Genomic DNA, 20930 nt, shown 5'->3' on the forward strand with positions numbered 1-20930 from the left:
TATAGCTCAAATCCTCCAACCCTGGCAACATCCTTGTAAATCTTTTCTGAACCCTTTCAGGTTTCGCAACATCTTTCCAATGGGAAGAAGACAAGAATTGCACACAATATTCCAACAGTGGCCTAATCATTGTCCTGAACAGCCACAACATGATCTCCCAACTCCTGTACTCAATACTCTGACCAATAAAGGAAAGCATACCAAATGCCGCCTTCACGATCCTATCCACCTGCGACTCCACTTTGAAGGAGCTATGCACATGTACTCCAAGGTCTCTGTTCAGCAACACTCCCTGTGACCTTGCCATTAAGTGTATAAGTCCTGCTAAGATTTGCTTTCCCAAAATGCAGCATCTCGCATTTATCTGAATTAAACTCCATCTGCCACTTCTCAGCCCAATTGCTCATCTGATCAACATCCTGTTGTAATCCGAGGTAACCTTCGCTGTCCAATACACCTCCAATTTTGGTGTCATACGCAAACGTACTAACTCTACCTCTAATGCTCACATCCAAATCATTTATGTAAATGACAAAAAGTAGTGGACCCAGCACTGATCTTTGTGGCACTCCACTGGTCACAGGCCTCCAGTCTGAAAAACAAACCTCCACCACCACCCTCTGTCTTCTACCTTTGAGCCAGTTCTGTACCCATTTGGCTAGTTCTCCCTTTATTCCGTGAGATCTAACCTTGCTAACCAGTCTCCCATGGGGATCTTGTCCAATGCCTGACTGAAGTCCATATAGATCACATCTCCCACTCTTGCCATCATCAATCCTCTTTGTTCTTCAAAATATTCAATCAAGTTTGTGAGACATGATTTCCCATGCACAAAGCCATGTTGACTATCCCTAATCAGTCCTTGCCTTTCCAAATACATGTACATCCTGTCCCTCAAGACTCCTCCAACAACCTGCCCACCGCAGACGTCAGGCTCACTGATCTATAGTTCCCTGGCTTGTCCTTACCACCCTTCTTAAACAGTGGCACCATGTTAGCCAACCTCCAGCCTTCTGGCACCTCAAGTGTGAATATCGATAATAAAAATATCCCAGCAAGGGGCCCAGCAATCACTTGCTTCCCACACAGTTCTCAGGTACACCTGGGGATTTATCCACCTTAATGCGTTTCAAGACATCCAGCACTTCGTCCTCTGTAATATGGACATTTTTCAGTTCTCAGTTCCACCCAAATAACTTCCCTGGATGTATTTCCGGGAATATCCTCCCTCAGTACAACTTTAATGCTATCCCATATCAAAAATGCCGCTCCCCCTCCTCTCTTGTCTCCTTATCTGTCTTCCCTGTAGCATTTGTATCCTGGAACATTAAGCTGCCAGTCCTGTCCATCCCTGAGCCATATTTCTGTAATTGCGATGATATCCCAGTCCCATGTTCCTAACCATGCCCTGAGTTCCTCTGCCTTCCCCATTAGGCCCCCTGCATTGAAATAAATGCAGTTTAATTTCAGTCCTACCTTGTCCCTGCCTGCCCTGACTGTTTGTTTGACTTGCTTCTGTTCTCAACTGTACCAGTCTCGGATTGATCTCTTTCCTCACTATCTCCTGGGTCCCACCCACCCACCTTACTAGTTTAATTCCTCTTGAGCCGCTCGAGCAAATCTCCCTGCCAGTATATTAGTCCCCTTCCAATTTAGGTGCAATCCGTTCTTCTTGTACAGGTCACTTCTACCCCAAAAGATATTCCAATGATCCAAAAATGTGAATCCTTATCCCATACACCAGTTCCTCAGCCATGCAGTCATCTGCTCAATCCCACTATTCCTGCCCTCACTAGCACCAGGAGTAATCCAGATATTACTACTCCCGAGGAACTCCTTTTTAAATTCCTGCCTAACTCTCTCTAATCTCCCTTCAGAATCTCAACCCTTTTCCCTTCCTTTGTCTTTGGTTCCAATGTGAACAAATACTTCATTCTTCTCGAGTTGCACCACCAAACAGGTATCAATAAACTCATGGTGCCTTAAAAATGTTAAGGACCTGATTGGTGCGATGATGAGCTTTTCCCTTCAGTAATTTCAAAGCTATCAATCAAGTTTTTGAAAGGTACAACTTCAAAATGTCATTGTTTGAGAGTTATTGAGAATTACACCATCACATCCATTGATCAGTTTAATGTGGGCGGCACGGTGGCGCAGCAGTTAGCACTGCTGCCTCACAGCGCCTGAGACCCGGGTTCAATTCCCACCTCAGGCGACTGACTGTGTGGAGTTTGCACGTTCTCCTCGTGTCTGCGTGGGTTTCCTCCTGGTGCTCCGGTTTCCTCCCACAGTCCAAAGATGTGCAGGTTAGGTGAATTGGCCATGCTAAATTGCCTGTAGTGTTAGGTACGGGGTAAATGTAGGGGTATGGGTGGGTTGTGCTTCGGTGGGTCGGTGTGGACGTGTTGGGCCGAAGGGCCTGTTTCCACACTGTAATGTAATCTAATCTAAAAAACATGTCATCCAGGTAGTTAATTATCAATACAAATCTACTAGAAAGGTAAACTAATTGCCCACCCCTTATCTGAGTGCAAAACTGAGGTTTTTGTAAAATTTAACTGGGAGCAATGGTTTGAGGTTGGTTCAAATGTTTGCTAGTTCTATACATTGACATGTGAGGCTGACGTTCTTTGGTTCAGATAAGTGCTTTTTCTGAAGAGCCTTCCTTTGTTTCGTTGAACTCAGTTTTGTCATCTGAGGTTTCAGGAAATGTAGATTTTTACTTCAATCAGGATTTTTGCACAGCTATTTTAACTGTGCAATCAGCAGCACCTCTTCAATTCTGCACGAGTAGAATAATGTTGAAATGCGGAATTGTTGTCAATAGGTGTACACTTCCCTGTGGGGTTCATTGTTGAAATGCCCTCAATCAAGTAGAACTAATGAAAATTTGCCCTCTATGCCATTAGACTTAATGTAACAACGCTTGACAAGTTGCATCTTGTTGTCAAATATAAAGGTTTTTACCAGGATAATTCATCAGCCTTTCTGCTTTGAATAACCTAATATATTTGTAGAATGCTATTTGTTCAGTGGCTGACCACCATAGTTACATAGCCACAAGAGGCTGCCAATCCACTTCAATCACAAAAGGAAAACAAAAAGCACACACTACAATCTACAAGTATTATTTGAAACTAGTAGAAAATGAGGATTGCAGATGCTCCAGATCAGATTAGAGTGAGAGATGCTAGAAAAGCACAGCAGGTCAGGCAGCATCAGAGGAGCAGGAGAATCGACGTTTCGGGCATAAGCTCTTCCGGAATAAAGATCGTATGCCTGAAACGTTGATTCTCCTCCTCTGATGCTGCCTGACTTGCTGTGTTTTTCTAGCACCACACTCTCAACTATTGTTTGAAACTATCTTGAATCAAACATCAAATGACAATTCCACCTTTTTAGCCTTCGCCTTCTGAGGTTTGAGTATTTTGTAAGATTCACTTAGTCTCCACTTTAAAGCTCCTTATTCAGTTGGCATGTCTGCAGTTGGTTTTTGAAACCATCTTAACTTCGAAACACTTTCAGAGCAAGCATGGATTTTCTGAATCCTCTCCTTCCCGGAGTTTTTGGTTTCTGGAGTTTTCTTGTCTGCCACTCACTGCATTGCTCCTCCACTTGCCCCCCCCTTCTGTTTTTGGAGGAGTGATGAATGAACAATGTCCTTTTTTTTTCCCCTCTGAACCTGTCCACTGCTTTTCTGCAATGAACTTGATTCCATCTGTGTTGTCCTACCACGTATAATATGGAAATATAAATCAAACTTGATCATTTTTCCACTTTAGAACCTAAATTCCAAAATGATAATCTACTAATTATTTGCTAGTGAAGAGGGTGGGACTGAGATGAAAAGCCAAATGAGATTCCCTACAGTATGGAAACAGGCCCTTAGGCCTAACCAGTCCATACCGACTCTCAGAGTAACCCACCCAGACCCATTTCCCTCTGACTAATGCAGCTAACACTATGGACAATTTAGCATGGCCAGTTCACCTGACCTGCACATCTTTGGAGTGTTCGAACCGCAGACATTTTTGAAGTCCTGACTTTTTCCATGGGAGTTAGGCTCAAAAATTGCTAACTTAGGTCATGCCCACTTGTTAATTTAAAAAAAAGATTTCAAGAGGTCTTGCAACTGGTAATACTCTGCTATTGTTGCCTTGAGGCTCCAATCCCAGAATCATGTCTGGGTTGTGGTCCACCATTTCCGAATCTGTCCGAAGTAGTACTCTGGTGCGTGACATTGCCCAAACATCATGTAAATGATTTCCTGTAATAGAAGACTGAGAACTTTGGTCGTTGTACAAGGAGTATAAAAGCACTGTTCTTAACTAACTTGCTCGCTCTCAAATGTTTCATATCTTAGGTTTCTTACTGTAACCCTAGTTGATCTTAAAGCATGCTTTAATCCTAAATCATCAGTTTACTGTATTTAGATTAGATTACTTACAGTGTGGAAACAGGCCCTTTGGCCCAACAAGTCCACACCGACCCGCTGAAGCGTAACCCACCCAGACCCATTCCCCTATATTTACCCCTTCATCTAACACTACGGGCAATTTAGCATGGCCAATTTGCCTAACCTGCACATTTTTTTTTTTGGATTGTGGGAGGAAACCGGAGGACCCGGAGGAAACCCACGCAGACACTGGGAGAACGTGCAAACTCCACACAGTCAGTCGCCTGAGGCGGGAATTGAACCCGGGTCTCTGGCGCTGTGAGGCAACAGTGCTAATCACTGTGCCACCGTGCCGCCCACCGTATCTGTAGTGTTAGGAAGATGCTTGAGATTTTGGTCAGAAGAGCTGGAGAAAAAGAATTAAGTTTTTAGACTTACCGAGTGTGATTACTTTAAAATAAACTATTGAGAGTTCACTTGAACCTTTTTTTAAAAAAAAAACAAGACTACTTGGGACAAGCCATGACTGATAATAGCTGCTTGTTTTGAAGATCTTTCTGGGACTGTGTTTGAACATTAGCTTGATTTTTAGCTGATTAGGCTGCATGAGGTGACTGAGTGGGCAAGAGGCCTATTGGGAGGCAGCCATCCTGTTCATCTTTAGCATGAACATGAAAGTATTGTATGAAGCCACAATCTCGAGTATCTCTTTCTCATAGCCCTCAATGATTTTCAATTTGTCATAATACAATCCGTTGAGCACTCTATCACCAAGGTTGCAATTATTTAATTGCTGCCCTGTTAGATGATTGAGATCTGGACAACTAATTATACAGACCTTATACAATTTTTAACATGTACTTCAGTCAGAGTCACAGAGCTGTACAGCGTGGAAACAGACCCTTGGGTCCAACTCGTCAATGCCAACCAGCTATCCTAACCTAATCTAGCCCTATTTGCCAGCACTTGGCCCATATCCCTCAACCTTTCCTATTCATAGACCCATCCAGATGCATTTTAAATGTTGTAATTTGTACCAGCCTCCTCCATTTCCTCTGGCAGCAACAAAGAACCCATTCTACTCAGTATTGTAGATTTGCAGCAAGGTTACACTTAAATGGTCTAGTGCTGTGAGCTCTCCAACACAGATTCCTCCAAAGTCAACTGTGAATTTCGCTGTTAATCTTTCCTAGACTCACTCTGATGTCCAGAGATGTTTGAACTCGCAACAACAAAGGCAGTAACTGTGTAGATTCACTGCTGTATCAGACAGCATTGTAAGTTTCTTTCTCTCACTATGTGGCCACTGCCTTTGTATCTCTTACTCCTTTTTTAAACTATTGTTTTGATCTTCTTTTCCCCAAAGGTCCACAACAATTGAACAGCATATAAAATGGTAGTAGCTCCTGGAATTTGAGGAAATCACCTCTCAACACTTAAAATACCCCAAAGGAGCAGCTCTTAGTCACAATTTCTTTCAGTCCTCATAAGTACAATATGAAAAACTTCAACCTCATGTCTCTTATTAGCAATATTCAGTTACAACTTGGTATGTAAATGCATATGATTTATATAGTTTTCTTTTAATGGATTTTTTTTGGCGGAAATACCAATTACTCCTGAACCACCTTTATCCACCACTTCTGAGCCCTCCAGTGCTTCTGTGCTGTCACATTGTTTGCCTCATAGTGGCACTGGATGAATTGTGACTTTATCTACCTAAATGCTGTGGAGACAATAGAGTTTGTCATCGTCTTTTGACTTATGCCAACAACTGCATCCAGCTCCTAGGCCACTGTCTGAGGTTGAAGCAAACCCCTCCCAACTTTTCCAATCTAATATCCTGTTCATCACAGTGGACTCCCAGCAACTTGAATATATAGATAGTGGAGACCTGAAAGAGGAAATGCTAGATGTACACCAGTCAGCTTTTGTGGAAGAAGAACCTTGGTTGATGACCCTAAACTAGTCAAGATGCTGCTCGACTTGCTGGGTATTTCTACCATTTGTTTTTATCACAAACATACCATGTCACAGCTGAAGTTCCTATTCCTTTTGTTCCTCCAGACTTTATTTCTTCAATGCTCGGTGGCCAGCCTACATATTCTAGTTTCGACTCCACCAAAGATTATTACTTACCCATGCCTGTCCTCGAGCACCCTAATTAAGTTTCTGTGTAACTCATGTCTCATCATGTCTATTCATATGGAAAGATGTCGAAGACCATGATCCTATCTCTAATGCCATGTGGCATCCCTTCCCACTCTTGATTACAGATGCTGTTGTATACCACATTATCAGAGGCAGACATTCATCCACAATAGGTTCCCTCCTCGAAAGCTGCTCATTGAATTCCTTTGGTCCCCTTTAAGATCCTGTTGTTAGACCAAGCTTTGAAATATTTTTTAATGAGGAAGGCAAAATCAAAACATACAATCAGTTATGTTCATGTCATGGGCATAGAACTGGATAAGGAAAGAATAGTTCTTTTACATAGTACTTTTAACAACCATTTAGCGTCTAAAAGTACTTTGCAGTCAAAGGTATTGTTGAAGTGTAATAAATAAGAAATGCGACAGTAACACTAGATTCCCACATTCAGCCATGTGACTGTCAGGATTTTATGATGTCAATTTTAAGGATAACTATTGACCAGAATCCTGGGAATAAAACCCATTCTGTCTTTTGAAATAGTGCCATGGAAACATTTGTGTACTCAAAAGCAGGTGGGTGGAACCACAGTTTTAAAGTCTCATCCTCCAAAGGTCGTGCAGTTTGCATTCAGTAGTGACTGAAATGCCACCATAAATTGTTTTAAATTTTAGTGTTCCAGAATTGAAGTAAGTTGCATTCTTTTACTTGTAATGTAAAAGCCAGAAATGTTTTATTCTATTCAGAAATCTGTGAAGTATTGAAATTGTAGAAAATTATATCTTCTTTGCTCTTAATGTACAGTTTTAGCCCCTTCAATTTCTGTTCCTTTCAGACTAAAAAGAGTGGCAAACCTGGACCTTTCCTGCTGTCAGGGTCCAGAGATAAGACGATTAAGATGTGGGATATTAGCATTGGAATGTGCCTTATGACACTGGTGAGTGCTTGTTCCAAGTTGACGTATGTATTGAAATTGTAAATGGTTTACACAATTTAAGCAGTCTTGATCAATTCCTTCCTCAGTGGCAAAGTTAGCCAATGTGCTGAGGCATATGGACTGCAAAGAGCGAGAATTGGTCCCAGTTGAAATAAAATGAGTGATCATTTAAACATAATGTTGCTGAGCTAGCTAATGGAGCAGTCAGTTGTAATTTGCTTTCTACTGATTTCTTGAAATGCTTAGAATTCGTTGTCCAGTGAACTTACCTTCCTTTCTTCCTTTTTTTGTGTTCTTGCTCCCATGTTAAAATGGCCCACCAGCAATCATCCTGATTAACAGCATATGGTTGACATGTAAAGGAGTAACTAATTTTAAGAAAAGTGAATTGCCAAGTTCTGAATTTGTTACTTCTCTTGCTGCCAGTAAATTGAATCTATGCCATTTCCCTTGATCATGATGGTCAAAGAATGCTCTATTAATTGTTTGAGGCCTTCTCAAAATGTTGCAATTGTATTTTTGATTCATTCTGCCACTAATATCAACATCAGCCTTCCAAGAGTATAGTGTGAATTATTTGAGAACTAACTGCTAATATTGAACCTTGGAATCTCAAAGTTCAAGTAACTTTTCAGTTAAGAAACTGAAGTTTAGATTCCTGTTGGAGGGAGAGAAGAGAGTTAGAAACACCTTCCAAATCTGCACCCTTTACCATCTCTAAGGGCAAGAGTGGCAGATGTGTAGGAGGACCACCACCTGCAAATGCCCCTCCAAGTGACTTGGAACTATATCATCGTGCCTTCGCTGAACTGGTTATAAACCCTGAAGCCACTTCATTAACTGCAGTAGTTTACAAAGGCACCACCTTGTCTACAGTCACCAGAGATGGACAATAAATGCTAACCAAGCCAGTGATGCTCCCATCTTCTGAACAAATTAAGAAGTTAGCAAATCGTTTTGTTGGGATTCCATACCACTATTCTAAATTCTGTAATAAAAGCAAAATACTGTGGATGCTGAACATCTGAAGCAAAGAAAAATGCTGGAGAAACTGAGGTCTGGCCACATCTGTGGAGAGTGAAACAATTAACATTTCAAGTCAGTGAATCTGAAGAAGGTTCTAACATAGTCATACTGGACTCAAAGCATCAACTGTGTTTCACTCACCACACATGCTGCCAGACCGGAGTTTGTCCAGTCTGTTGTGTTTGTTGCTAAAATATGTGGATCTGTTGAATGTGACATGTTTGTTGTGAATACCATGTCCATGCTGCAGATGTAATGATTTTGTGCTTTCAGGGCTTGTAATCCTTTTCGTGGAAATTTAAACGTTAAGTAGCTGCCTTAATGTCACACTGAGCATCAAAAAAACTTCATTTAAACATAGTATTTTAACTGGATTTTCTGTTTTTGTTATTGAGGTTTATAATATATGGTCTGCAGCTTTTTAAATAGAATACTTAAAAAGTTCGAAGCAGAACTTGAGATAAGGAAGGAAATGTGGTGGTTTTGCTCAGTTTGAGCAGTTACTCCTTTGAGATTAAACTTTGAAATGGAATGAAACCTTCAGGAGCAAGATTAATTTTCAAAGTTGTAAAATGTGCTTGATGTGCTGTTTTGATTCTGATGATGAAAGTCAATTGCCCATACTATCCTAGAAAAAAAAATTTATGTATTTGCAAAACAGTAGAAAAATTTATTATATACTCGACAATATTTATGTATTTTTAATGAAAATAGTCCAAATAAAGTTTTCGTTGTCTTCCAAGTGGTGTACCATCTCATGATGTATTCAATTAAATTTAGGTTGGCCATGATAACTGGGTACGTGGTACCCTCTTTCATCCTGGAGGCAAGTTTATTGTGAGCTGTGCTGATGACAAAACCATTAGAGTGTGGGACTACAAGAACAAACGGTGCATGAAGACCCTGAATGCACATGAACACTTTGTTACCTCTCTTGGTATGTATTCCTATAATTTGTCATTAACAGGAAGAGAAATGTTCTTAACTAGTACGTAAAATAACTTTTATCTTAAATAAAAAATTTATAAAGGGTCTACACAATTGACAATATACAAATGTGTTGTTCGACGTGATGCTCTCCTTTTGGCTTTCTTAGCATAAAAGCTTCTAAGCAAATGCATCCATGAACTTAACACTTCAATGTATTTGTCCTGTGGAAAATATCTTGCCAACAATTCAGGTTAACTCAGTTTTTGTGATATTTCTTCATTCATACTTTCACTCATAATGATCTTGTAACCACAGCCCTTATCTTAGTGTTAAAAACAGTAAATAGTGTGCAGTATCTATGTATGGGGCACTTCTGGATCTGGAAATATCCAGGAGAATTGTTATGGACCAGACCAAACACCCTCAAAATAAATTAAGCATACAGCCTAGACCCAACTTTTATCTTAATTACAGGTAAGCCTAAGGCTCGTTGTTCCAAAGGCAAATCGATTGGTCGCATTTCTAGACCTTAAGCAATACACACTTTATTTTAACTGTCGTTTAAGAATACAAAAACAATTGATCTAACTTTAACTCTTTAAAATACCGAATAACACAATATCTTATTGAACTACAACCCATCAACTGTTCCCAGCAGCAGCATCCCATAAATACGCACTTGGCAAAGGCAAATTCAGCCAAAGATTTCCCCCTCTTTGCTATCTCCTCTTGTCCCGGAGAAAGGAAAAGCTGAAAGAATGAATTTAGCAGCAGAGTGGGATTAAAGCTTTGTTCAACAGCAGAGAGACAGCTGAATCTAGTCACTTCAACTCCCAAAACCCCAAGTTCAACAACTGAAAGCAAAACAAAAACCCAGGCACTGAGAGCCTAAATTCACTCATTCATGCTGCTTTTGTCTAATTTTTAAAAACCCAAAGCTATTTGCTCGACATCCCATGGACCAGTTACCGGGCACCAGGTTGATAACACTGCTCTTCAAGAGAAACAGGATGGAACAAATCCCTCCCGAAGGCCATATCATCACAGAATGGATCTGATCATGCATTGTATTGTAAAATAGAAGAATGCTGTGGGCGGCAAGCTAAAAAAAACCTCTACTCTGAAATCTCGTTTACTGAATAATGGTTGTACAGATGATTTGGAAATGCCGGTGTTGGACTGGGGTGTACGAAGTTAAAAAATCTCACAACACCAGGTTATAGTCCAACAGGTTTAATTGGAAGCGCTGCTCCTTCATCAGTTGTACAGAATTCTTGAAGTATGATGAGAAGTCACTTGTTCGAGCTCTGAGACATGTGAATGATTTGTTGCTTTCCACATTCTAGGCTAAGAAAAATTATTGAAAAATTTCAATAAAATGTATGGCCAGCTGCAAAACTGTGGTGTACACTTCAAGAATAGTTATCTATAAATGACTTGTGTAGACTGTGCCACCAGAACCAAGAAGCAGCTATTTAATGCATCAGTCACATGATTTTTACATGTAGAAGTTGCTGGGTTGTCATAAGTTCTGGAATTCTGTCAGATGTTCCCTTGTCCTTTTTGTGCATTACTTTTTAAAATCTGTTTAAGAATTCATGTTTATTTAATATTCTCATGTAGGTTTATGAACTTGTATCTTGATTTTTCACTCTATTCATAGTACAACTTGAGCAATTTTGGTGGTATTGTTCCATATGTTAACTTGTTTAAATTTACATTCTTGAATGTGTCCTCAACTACCCTGTCTCTTATTCATTGTATTAATTGCATATTACCCTCTGCTCTTTTACAATTTGCTGATTTGCGTTTACTACAATAACACACACTTCTAAATGTGACAAAATGAAACATTGAACTTGGATTTTTCATCTTCATATTAAACATTGATCTGAGTTACACTACCTGCAATTAACAATTTATAATCTCCGAGCAACCAATGATCATTCAAACAATATTAGGAGTAATGAACTGTTTCCTCATAATTCCAGATGACATTTTAAAATAACCATGTTTTCAGGTTTTGCCAATGTGGATTTCAACTGTGCAAGCATTATGACCCAATTCTTCAAATTTTGTCAGTATTAGTAAGAAAGAGATTCCCTTTCTCTTCCAGGACAGAGGTACTTGACGTCAAAAAGCAATAATAAAACGTTCTCATCGTCTCATCCTAGGCTTTTGCATCAAACTGTAGATGATGTTTGGTTGTGAGAAAAAAGGATCAGATCTGAGTAATGTTGTCCAAGGATTTTTTCTTCGGTCTGAACATTTGACTACCTGTTGATGCAACAGAACATTCTGTGTTCAAGATTGCGCTGACACCAAGTTAGGAGGGCTAATAAATATTAAAAATGGGGAACAGCAAGTTAGGGAAGTCATTGGGAAAAACGGCAAGATTTGAGGCCATCCAATTTGGACCTTTTTTAAAAAAAAAACTTAATTCTTGTCAAAATGATGACTAACTGTCGAGAAGCCAAGAGATTTAGGCATCCACTGTTTAAAGGGATGCATCTCAGATTCAGTTGTTGTATTAGACCTTCAAGAGCTGCATTACAAAAAGACTCATTCAGCCCTCCAAGAACTCTGCACCATTCCAGATTGATTTCTTAGTGTGTCCCTGGGTTTCTTGGTCTCACCAAATCTGCTGCCTCGGCCCGGTTCTCTGCAGTTTCTTTCCTTTTGAGCTAGGTTTTTGATTAAGATTTTGGTCACTTGTTCTGATCTCTCCTTATCTAACATGTAACTTGGGAGGCTTTACTTAATTAAAAGTGCTTTAACTGCAAGCTGTTGGAATGACTTTGTAATGTAAATGTCGAGAGATCATTTATTTTTGCAGAAACGAATAACTGGGAGATATTTTAAAGTTGGAACTCCGACATGAACCAAATCAAAAAACAACTTTTTAAACAGTACTGGAAATCTAGAATGAATGCCAAGAAAACTGGAAAGCTTTGAAGACTGGGATCATAAGTTGTTCAAGGGATACAGAACAAAATTGGGGTCAGATTAGTTGAGGAATTGCTCAGCCTTCATCTAATATATGGACAAAGTCGATCTGTGGGGGGCTAAGTGGCTACTCGTGTTCATGTCACGTTTAATTATTCAAAAGAGACCTCATGCACACTCTATATCCAAAGGTGGTAGAAATTGAGATTTTCCATGACTTGCAAAGCAAGTAGGAGGACATGAACAAGGCTACAGGAATCAAGCATAGCAATGGAGTTGACTGTTTCTCTTGGTAAAGACCTTGTATGGACCTTGCCATAAATGAACTGCTGACTCTCCTCCATTGCACCAAAGAAAGATTCTTCCATTTTTCTCTTTTGTCCAAAGCTTCTAATGTGTATTTAGTTAAGCTGAATGGTATTGATGTAATTCAATTGTTTAAACTCTAGGTGAACCTTACAAGTGACCTTGATCTATAAGACTACCATTTGCCAATATCTAATTTAACCTGAAATTGATAGTCTAGGAGCCAAGAGTGACTGCTAACCTTTTGTATCTTGCCCTCTGCAAAATAAAATTACCTAATTTTCCTTGTGCACCTGTAATCTGCAAATACTTATTATACACTTAGGGCATTTGATGGAATGATTGTTGAGACTCTAACTGGTCAGGCAGTATAATTACATGATTTGCTCTAATTTTTATTTTAAACATGGTTGAGGATGTATGCCATTAGATTTTTGTTGTACAGCCATTTTTGTATATTCATTTAGTGTTTTCATGGTTTTGTACTGGTGGCCCCATGAAATTAGAGAATATTTCTGTTGTATTTGACTTTAAGTAATCAAGTTTAATTCAGTATGGAAGCTTATTTAAAATTTTGGAGTGGATATACTTCTAATTTTTAGAAAATTTGGAATATTCCAGTCATGTTCCATAGCACTGATTTGCAGTTTTGAGGTGAGTAGTGGATATATGATTGCCATACCAGTGATTTGCATATGCTACTTCAGTGCTTAATAATTTATCACCCTGGGCATTATCTGATCTCATCTGGTGGAATTAATTGTGACCAATTCTTACAGCCATGATCAATTGATATTTAGAGCAGGTTACCTGATGCCTTTGCCATGACGATAATGTGATTGAAATTTTGACACTCCATTCTTTTTAAAAAAAAAGCTTTTGAACAAGCCAGTTGTAACAACATTTCCAATCTTTTACTTTTGATTAAATCCTTAATTTTCATTCTGTTATCATTGGGCCCATTATTACCCATGCATCCATTTTTTTTCAAGTCTAAAGCCGTTTTTAGGAGTCATTTTTTGTGGTGGTGCTTTCATTAACTTATGAAACTATGAAGCCTATAACTGTCCTAAAACTTGAAATCTGTTTTTGCATTTGCAAGTGTTCTTGTAATTTGCGCATCCTTAGATGTGGAACATGTTTTCCATTTTGGTGATATTTCTTTTGCTTTTGTCTTTCTCTTTCATTTTTCATTGATTGGAATTATTGCAGTCATTGTGACTCTTAACCTTTTCTATTTTCCTTCCTGATTTCTAAATCTGCTATGCTATCCATATTGCACTTGAACTTGAGTCTGGATTGCAGCAATTTTCAAAATAATGACATCATTTAGTATCTGTTCCAGCTTGCATAACCTAATCACTGCCTCTTATTTTATATCTATTGTATTCTTCAATTCGCGTGTTAGTTTGTGCAGTAGTCAGTCATACAGCATGGAAAGAGACCCTTTGGTCCAACTAGTCCATGCTGACTGAGTTTCCCAAAATAAACTAGCTCCATTTGCATGCATTTGGCCTATATCCCTCCAAATGAATAGGAAGGGTTTGGAGGGACATGGGGCGGGTGCTGGCAGGTGGGACTAGATTGGATTGGGATATCTGGTGGGCATGAATGAGTTAGACCGCAGGGTCTGTTTCCATGCTGTACATCTTCATGACTCTATAAACTTTTGTTATTCATGTACTTATCCAAATGCCTCTTAATTGTTACAACTGTATCTTCATCCACCACTTCATCTGGAAGTTCATTCCATACATGAACCCCCTCTATGTCCTTTTTAAAGCTTTTTCCTTGCATCTTAAAAATATGTCCCCCAGTTTTGAACTTTCTCACCTTAGGTAAAAGACTTCTGCCATTCACCACCTGATTTTATAAGCTGCTGAGATCACCACCCCTCAACTTCCTATGTTGCAGTGAGAAATGTTCCAGCCTCTCGTTATAACTCAAGCCTTCGATTCCTGGTGGCATCCCAGTAGTCTTTTCCGCACACTCTCCAATTTACTAATATTCCTCCTGTAACAGTGACCTGAACTGCACACTGTACTCCAGAAGAGGCCTCATCAACATCATGTACAGTCTCACTGACATCCTAACTCCTATATTTAAAAAGGTCAGAGCCATGAGGCAAGCTTGCCAAATGCCACCTTAATCACTATGTACCTGTGCTGTAAACTTTAAAGAATTAGATACTGAACCCAGAGATCTTTCTGCTCTACAACACTGCCCAGGGCTCGACCATTAATTTTGAGAGTCCTGGCCTTATTTATTTTAACAAACACAATAATTTGCATTTATCTAAATTTAATCTCCATCTGCCACTCCTTAGCCCATTGACCTAATTGATCCAGATCTCTTTGTAAACTTAGATATCCTTCTTCACTGTTCACAATACCACCAATGTTGGTGTCATCCACAAACCTGTTAACCATGTCCAGGCATTCAACTGTATTTCATAAATTGAAGAACACACTTGATCACTGTACTTCATTTGAAAGATAACTTTTGGTTAGTGTTGATCTCAGTAATGCAATGAATCATGTTTTGGCCTTTTTTTAAAATACCTGGTTTTCCTCCACAGATTTCCACAAGACGGGTCCATTTGTTGTCACTGGAAGCGTAGATCAAACGGTAAAGGTCTGGGAGTGCCGCTGATAGAAATGATCTTCGTTTTTTTTTCTCCTTCCCCTTTCACTTTCCTAATAATCCAAACCCACATCACCACTCTTCTCCATTCCCCCCGCCCAACCTCCCCCAAAACCCCGGATGCACTCAGTTACCATGGTTACCCATCGAGCTCTGTTTAATAACTATTGTCCTTTCATGTAAATTATTCTGGATGTAGATTGAGCTATTAAATGTTACACAAAAGTATTCATGCATGGTGAATCCGAATTGTATACTGTAAATTACATACGTTGTCTAGAAGTACCATAGGTAAAAGAACAAGGGCTAGCATTGGTCATATTAGACCTGGAAAGCAGAAGTTGATTGGGTAATTAGGGCACTAACTATGACTGAAATTAAATCGACAGTTATTGGAAATGGTCTTTATTTTCATCATCGTTGTAATATAAAGCACAAGCAGTGTGCAGATTCTGTAAACCTTGAATCACTTTGTGTGGTGCTAGGGTTCATTTGAGGAGTGTGTAGCTGTTGTCCGTAAATTATCTACCAATCTGTTAGCTCATATAAATGATTAGAACCGAGAATCCAGTGAATGTGATTCCATTGGATGAATTCTTAAGATAATTGTTAGATCTCCCACTTAGGCTGGGATTAACATTCATAGATAATTATATTTAAAGCTGGCTCTCAGAATATGTAATAAATGAGACTATTTAACTTTTTAAGCCTACATGTCACTCTTTCCCCAACTTTGAAATGCCGTAACAATGATTAAATGCAGGGCATATTGGTGACTGCAAGAAAACATACTTCGCGCATTCAAACCCTGCAATGATAACTGCTGGTGGTTATATTGTAACTGTACTGAGAATCAAAAAGTACTGTCTGGGGTGTGTACCATCCAAGAATTAACCACAAAACACTTGGAATAGTACTATATCTGAGCACTGCTAAGTCTGTTTTAGTGAACATTGTTACTAGTTAGATTTGGTTGGATAGTACATTAACCTTAAAACTGAAAATTCAAATGGGTACTTGGTTTACTTTAAGAGCAAAATTGATGTTGGTAATGATGAGCTTTGTAACATCATTTCCCATAATAGACGCATTGTGTTCATATGTTTTAGAAAGATATTTTAGTGACAATTATTTGACCATGAAAAAGCCACTAAATATGCAGCACTTTTAACTGAGATACCCAGTCATTTTAAACTGAATATAATTTGTAGATGTCTAGAAAAACCTGCTCAAAGCTTTTGTAGCAACTAGTGCCATTTATTTTAATAATTCTTTTATTTAAAACATATGAAAACCTTGTGCCTAATCTGGTCAACACACCCTGCTTGAAGCAGGGGCCACTTATTTGATGAAGGATGTACTTTACAACTTGAACTATTAAAAAAAAACACAATTTCCAGGACAGAATAGTGTCGATATATTTTGTTGAAGGCTAATCTCAGCGTCTCTCAACTTAGTGCTTTAGAGTAATGAATAATTAAAAAGTCCCTCTGCTTTCTTTTGTTGTAGTAACATGTGCAATTCTTTAAAAATTGTCTTTAAGCCAGGAATCCTATTTATAGACTGTCCTTGAAATTATTTTGAAGACATTTTTTATTTGAATTTTCTTGCCCATAGTCAATATCAACCCCCCCCAAAGCCCCTTCCTTGGTACATTTATAGAATGCCTTTGGTTGAAAATTTTCCGCCTGGAAGAAAAATAATGTATAGCTTATGAAGGAACCAATGTTGAAGGAGGAATAAAGTGCAACTTCAAATTTTACATCAGCACTCAGAATTGCATCAAGTTCTGCTTTGTCGTGTCCAATCAATGCAATTTCTTGTTCATTCTAGAGAGTGTGCAGTAATGTTTTGTGAATTCTGTGGCCACCTGCCATTGTAACTTATGCAGCTCAATAGCAGTAACAGTAAAAGACCCAGATAATTCAAGTGTGACAGATCTGTAAACACAACATGGATTCTGGGAAGAACAATATGCTCATTAGTGGGTAATTCACAGTAGCTGCTGTAAATTGCTTGCCGTGCATCAAATAATATTTTAAACTACAAGTAATAAATGCAGAATAGTAATTTATAGCTCAGAGGGTTAAGTTCCCAGTTGCCAATCAAACGTCTAATGAAATTGGCCTTGACCGATGAGCTGCACTGTTCATTTTGTATATTTATGCTTTTATTCAGAATGTATACTTGTAATTCACTCTTTCCTAAAGTCCACAATGCACTGGTACTGCAAAGAAATCACACTTTCACTGCGATTGAAATACACAACCTTTATCAAGCAACTAAATGTAAGTGTATCATAACTAGAAACCCGTTGGCGAATGGTTTAATGTTTCCATGTTTGTAGTATATTGTGCTGCCTGGTTTCAAAGAAAATCTGAAACCTGGTGATTTGGACTGTAGCGTCTATTACCTATAAAAGATACTGTAATTCTAACAAGGTTAATATGCCAAAAAAAGAATTTTCTCAATGTTTTCATGCCTTCTGTTGCAGCTCAGGTTATTCTACATATTCCATATTAAGCTTCACCATAAATAATTAGCAGTTTGAAAGATAACATTTCATGTCTAAAGGTCATATGACATCTGCCGACTGGTATTTCTTCTGGCAAATAGATTTCGACTCTTGCAATTATATTTGATGCAGTTGAATTCCAGATTAAACATTGTGACAACGGTGTCCTTAACTGTCACCACCAAAACAAATTTGTTAAATAAGTTCCCATTTCTCTTTTCTTCCCTTTCCTATCCTACTGAAACATACATTTATGTCAATTTGCATAACTCTTAAGACTTCAAACTTCATTCAAAAGCAATTTTGCTGCTTTAAGAACTTGAAACATACTCTTGCAAGGACCTGTAATAGATGGTAAATGCTTATCATGGTCACACTTACATGAAGCCTTACAATCAAAGTTAAGTCCAATCAAGTACAGGCAGCTTAAGGGGCTGTGGTTCTGTTAGTCAGAAATATCCAGTCGCATTTCAGTTTTTTGCTGGTAATATTTTTTCAAAGCACTTTTTCTGTCAAAGTTAGTGTACCTGACTGACAGTGGCACTCCTGTTAGATACTGTGCAACCTGAGAATGCTGGCACATGTATCAATAGTTATGATTTAGTGGTACGGTATTAAAGTTGTGGTGCTGTTAAGGAAGTTGAAACAGTAGCTGTGGTAGCTCAGTTTAGCATGTTTGCAACTATTTTAGCTTATTGAAAGTGTTATAAAATATTCTGAACTAGTGATTTTTTGAGACCTAAAGAGCTACATTCATATTTGTCTTTACACCAATCTAACATCTTTATAGCCTGCTTACATGTGGAATACAGCTTGCTCCTTTTAGGGGCAGATCAAAATTGAGTAATAAAATCCATTGTCTTGACCAAAATTTGCTTTTGCCTTTCCATTTTATAATCCAAAAATATATACATAGGAAGCTATCATTTTAATGAGGAAACTGCTCTTAAAAGGCGTAACCTGTACATTCACTTGCTAACTAAAAGCATAAACCAAAATCATTTTTAAACCCATTACACATTCCCGAAATGAGCCCTTAAAAGCCTATGTGCCCCATTCCAAATCATGGGTGACTTTAATATAACCACTTCAATAAATATTGGTTGAAAACATCTCGTACGATTTGGCCTTTGTTGAAGTTGAAAAGAAAACTTGTATAGCATCTTGCACTTTAAAACAAGAAAAACCGTCCTGCTTTCTTCAGTGCGTGTATAGTGTGACCAATGCTATGTCCGAGGCACTAAACAAACCTAGTAGCTAGCAAGTGTAAGGGGCTATGGAGCACTGTAGTTTTGAAAGCTTGGTTATAGACTCGCCAAGCCAAGTCTACTGTCAGTATCCTGCTTCTCCTATTTGCCTCCTTCTTCCTTTTGTGAATTGCCTGGTTCAAACTCTTCTTAAATGGCCATTCCCACTGCAGCCATTTTTAACCCTTCAGACTGTTTTGTCAGCTATTTTACTGGCTGTTAATTGACCTTTGCCATTCCCAATGTATCATGTGATTGGCTGCTTTCTAGTCCTGCCTTTACCCTCCGTGTTCCCAAGGTGTTCCAGACGACCAGTAGTGAACCTCCAAGTAGACGTTGTACTCATCACTGACACTATGGCAAGAAGTAATTTTACAAGCAGAAGCAGTGGGTGCAATTATACGTACCAGGACTGTGAGAAGATAATTTGAGCTATTGACACAGTGCAAGCAATCAGTTAAGGAATGTATATACTGCTGTGTGTTTTACAGTAAGATTTGTTGCTATCAAACTGTGTAAAACAAGATTTATTCATGTTTTCTGCATATTAAAATCTTAATGTACCAATTGGTAAAGACTATTAAAATGCATACAAAACTACTGCGTTTTTTCCTTCCTCCTCTTGTGATGGATTTTTTCCAAATTAATTGTTTATATTTTGATGCTGACACTTCTACTTCACTGACCAACTTGCCAAATTTGGAATTAGGCCACTTTTAAAAAGGTTGGTATTTGTGGAATTAAAAATTGAGACTCTAGTTGGATTCTATTCCTGTAAGAAAACTCTTGTTCAGGTTGCAAGGCTCTGCAGCATGTTCTTCACTGGGATTTTGGAATTGGGAAGGTCAGTGATTGTGAATTTCTCTATCTCTATCTCTGTTGTGTTTGGATTGCCTCAAATTACAGTGTTGCAAGTGTGGAGGAGAAATCAACTCGTCATGTAAATCATCACTAGAATAAAATTGAGATTTTTACAAAGTCAGGATTTAAAATGAATATATAGATGATGAATACTTCTAGCTCTGCTTTGTCTTTCGTCTAATCCTTTGTAAAATTACTTGATAGCTAATGAAAATCTCATTTGTTTTAGAACAAACTAGACATCAATTTGTCAGCTGTATAGGTACTCCATCTGTGAAAGTTGGTTGTCTTTAAATGCTATGTTAGTAATAACAAACAACTGAGTACTGCCATTTTACACATTGAATAAAACTTCTAATTGAAAAGGGCCTAGAATGGTAGAAATCTGCAATTATAACAGCTTACTATATAACTTGCTCATTGGTTTTAAAGCGATTGCCATCTGAAATAGCAACCTGTTGCTTTCATCTGACATACTGTGATTTCCTCACTTGCTATTTTTTTTCCATCAGTTCTGGAAAATGCACTGATTTAGTGAGTTGGCCATTTCTTGTAATTTCACTCGTTAAATAAATTAAAGCTGGGAAGGTGGTGATCTGATGGTATTGTCGCTAGACAATTAATTCAGCAACTTTGGGTACTTGGGTTCAAATCCTGCCATGGAATTTGAATTGAATAAATGTCTGGAATTAGGAGTCTAATGATGATGATGAAACCATTGCCAATTATCAGAAAAAAACCATCTGGTTCACTATTGTCCTTTAGGGCAGGAAACTGATATCCTTATCTGGTCTGGCTTTTGTGACTCCAGACCCACAGCAGTGTGGTTGACAATTAATGCAGTTAGGGACGGGTAATGAATGCTGGCCTGGCCAGTGATGTCCACATCTTGTGAATGATTTTTTTTTTAAAAAAGCTACTGCTATATGAGGAAACAGTTGATGAGCATTTAAAGTGGTTTTGAATATGAAT

General features: G+C 38.5%; 1 protein-coding gene across 4 annotated transcripts in view; it reads left to right on the top strand.

Annotated features, from left to right (window-relative positions):
* The window catches only part of LOC122563957 (lissencephaly-1 homolog), an 87928-nt gene extending 68233 nt beyond the window's left edge, over positions 1-19695 (top strand). For all 4 annotated transcript variants that reach the window (XM_043718305.1, XM_043718304.1, XM_043718306.1 and 1 more), the window contains 3 exons: positions 7383-7484; positions 9291-9447; positions 15271-19695. In XM_043718305.1, coding sequence (XP_043574240.1) covers positions 7383-7484; positions 9291-9447; positions 15271-15344 — 333 coding nt within the window. In that variant the 3' untranslated portion in view covers positions 15345-19695. The remainder of the gene's footprint in view (positions 1-7382; positions 7485-9290; positions 9448-15270) is intronic.
* Positions 19696-20930: the final 1235 nt, after the last annotated feature.

This window comes from Chiloscyllium plagiosum, chromosome 28 (assembly GCF_004010195.1).
Source record: "Chiloscyllium plagiosum isolate BGI_BamShark_2017 chromosome 28, ASM401019v2, whole genome shotgun sequence".
Lineage (NCBI taxonomy): Eukaryota > Metazoa > Chordata > Chondrichthyes > Orectolobiformes > Hemiscylliidae > Chiloscyllium > Chiloscyllium plagiosum.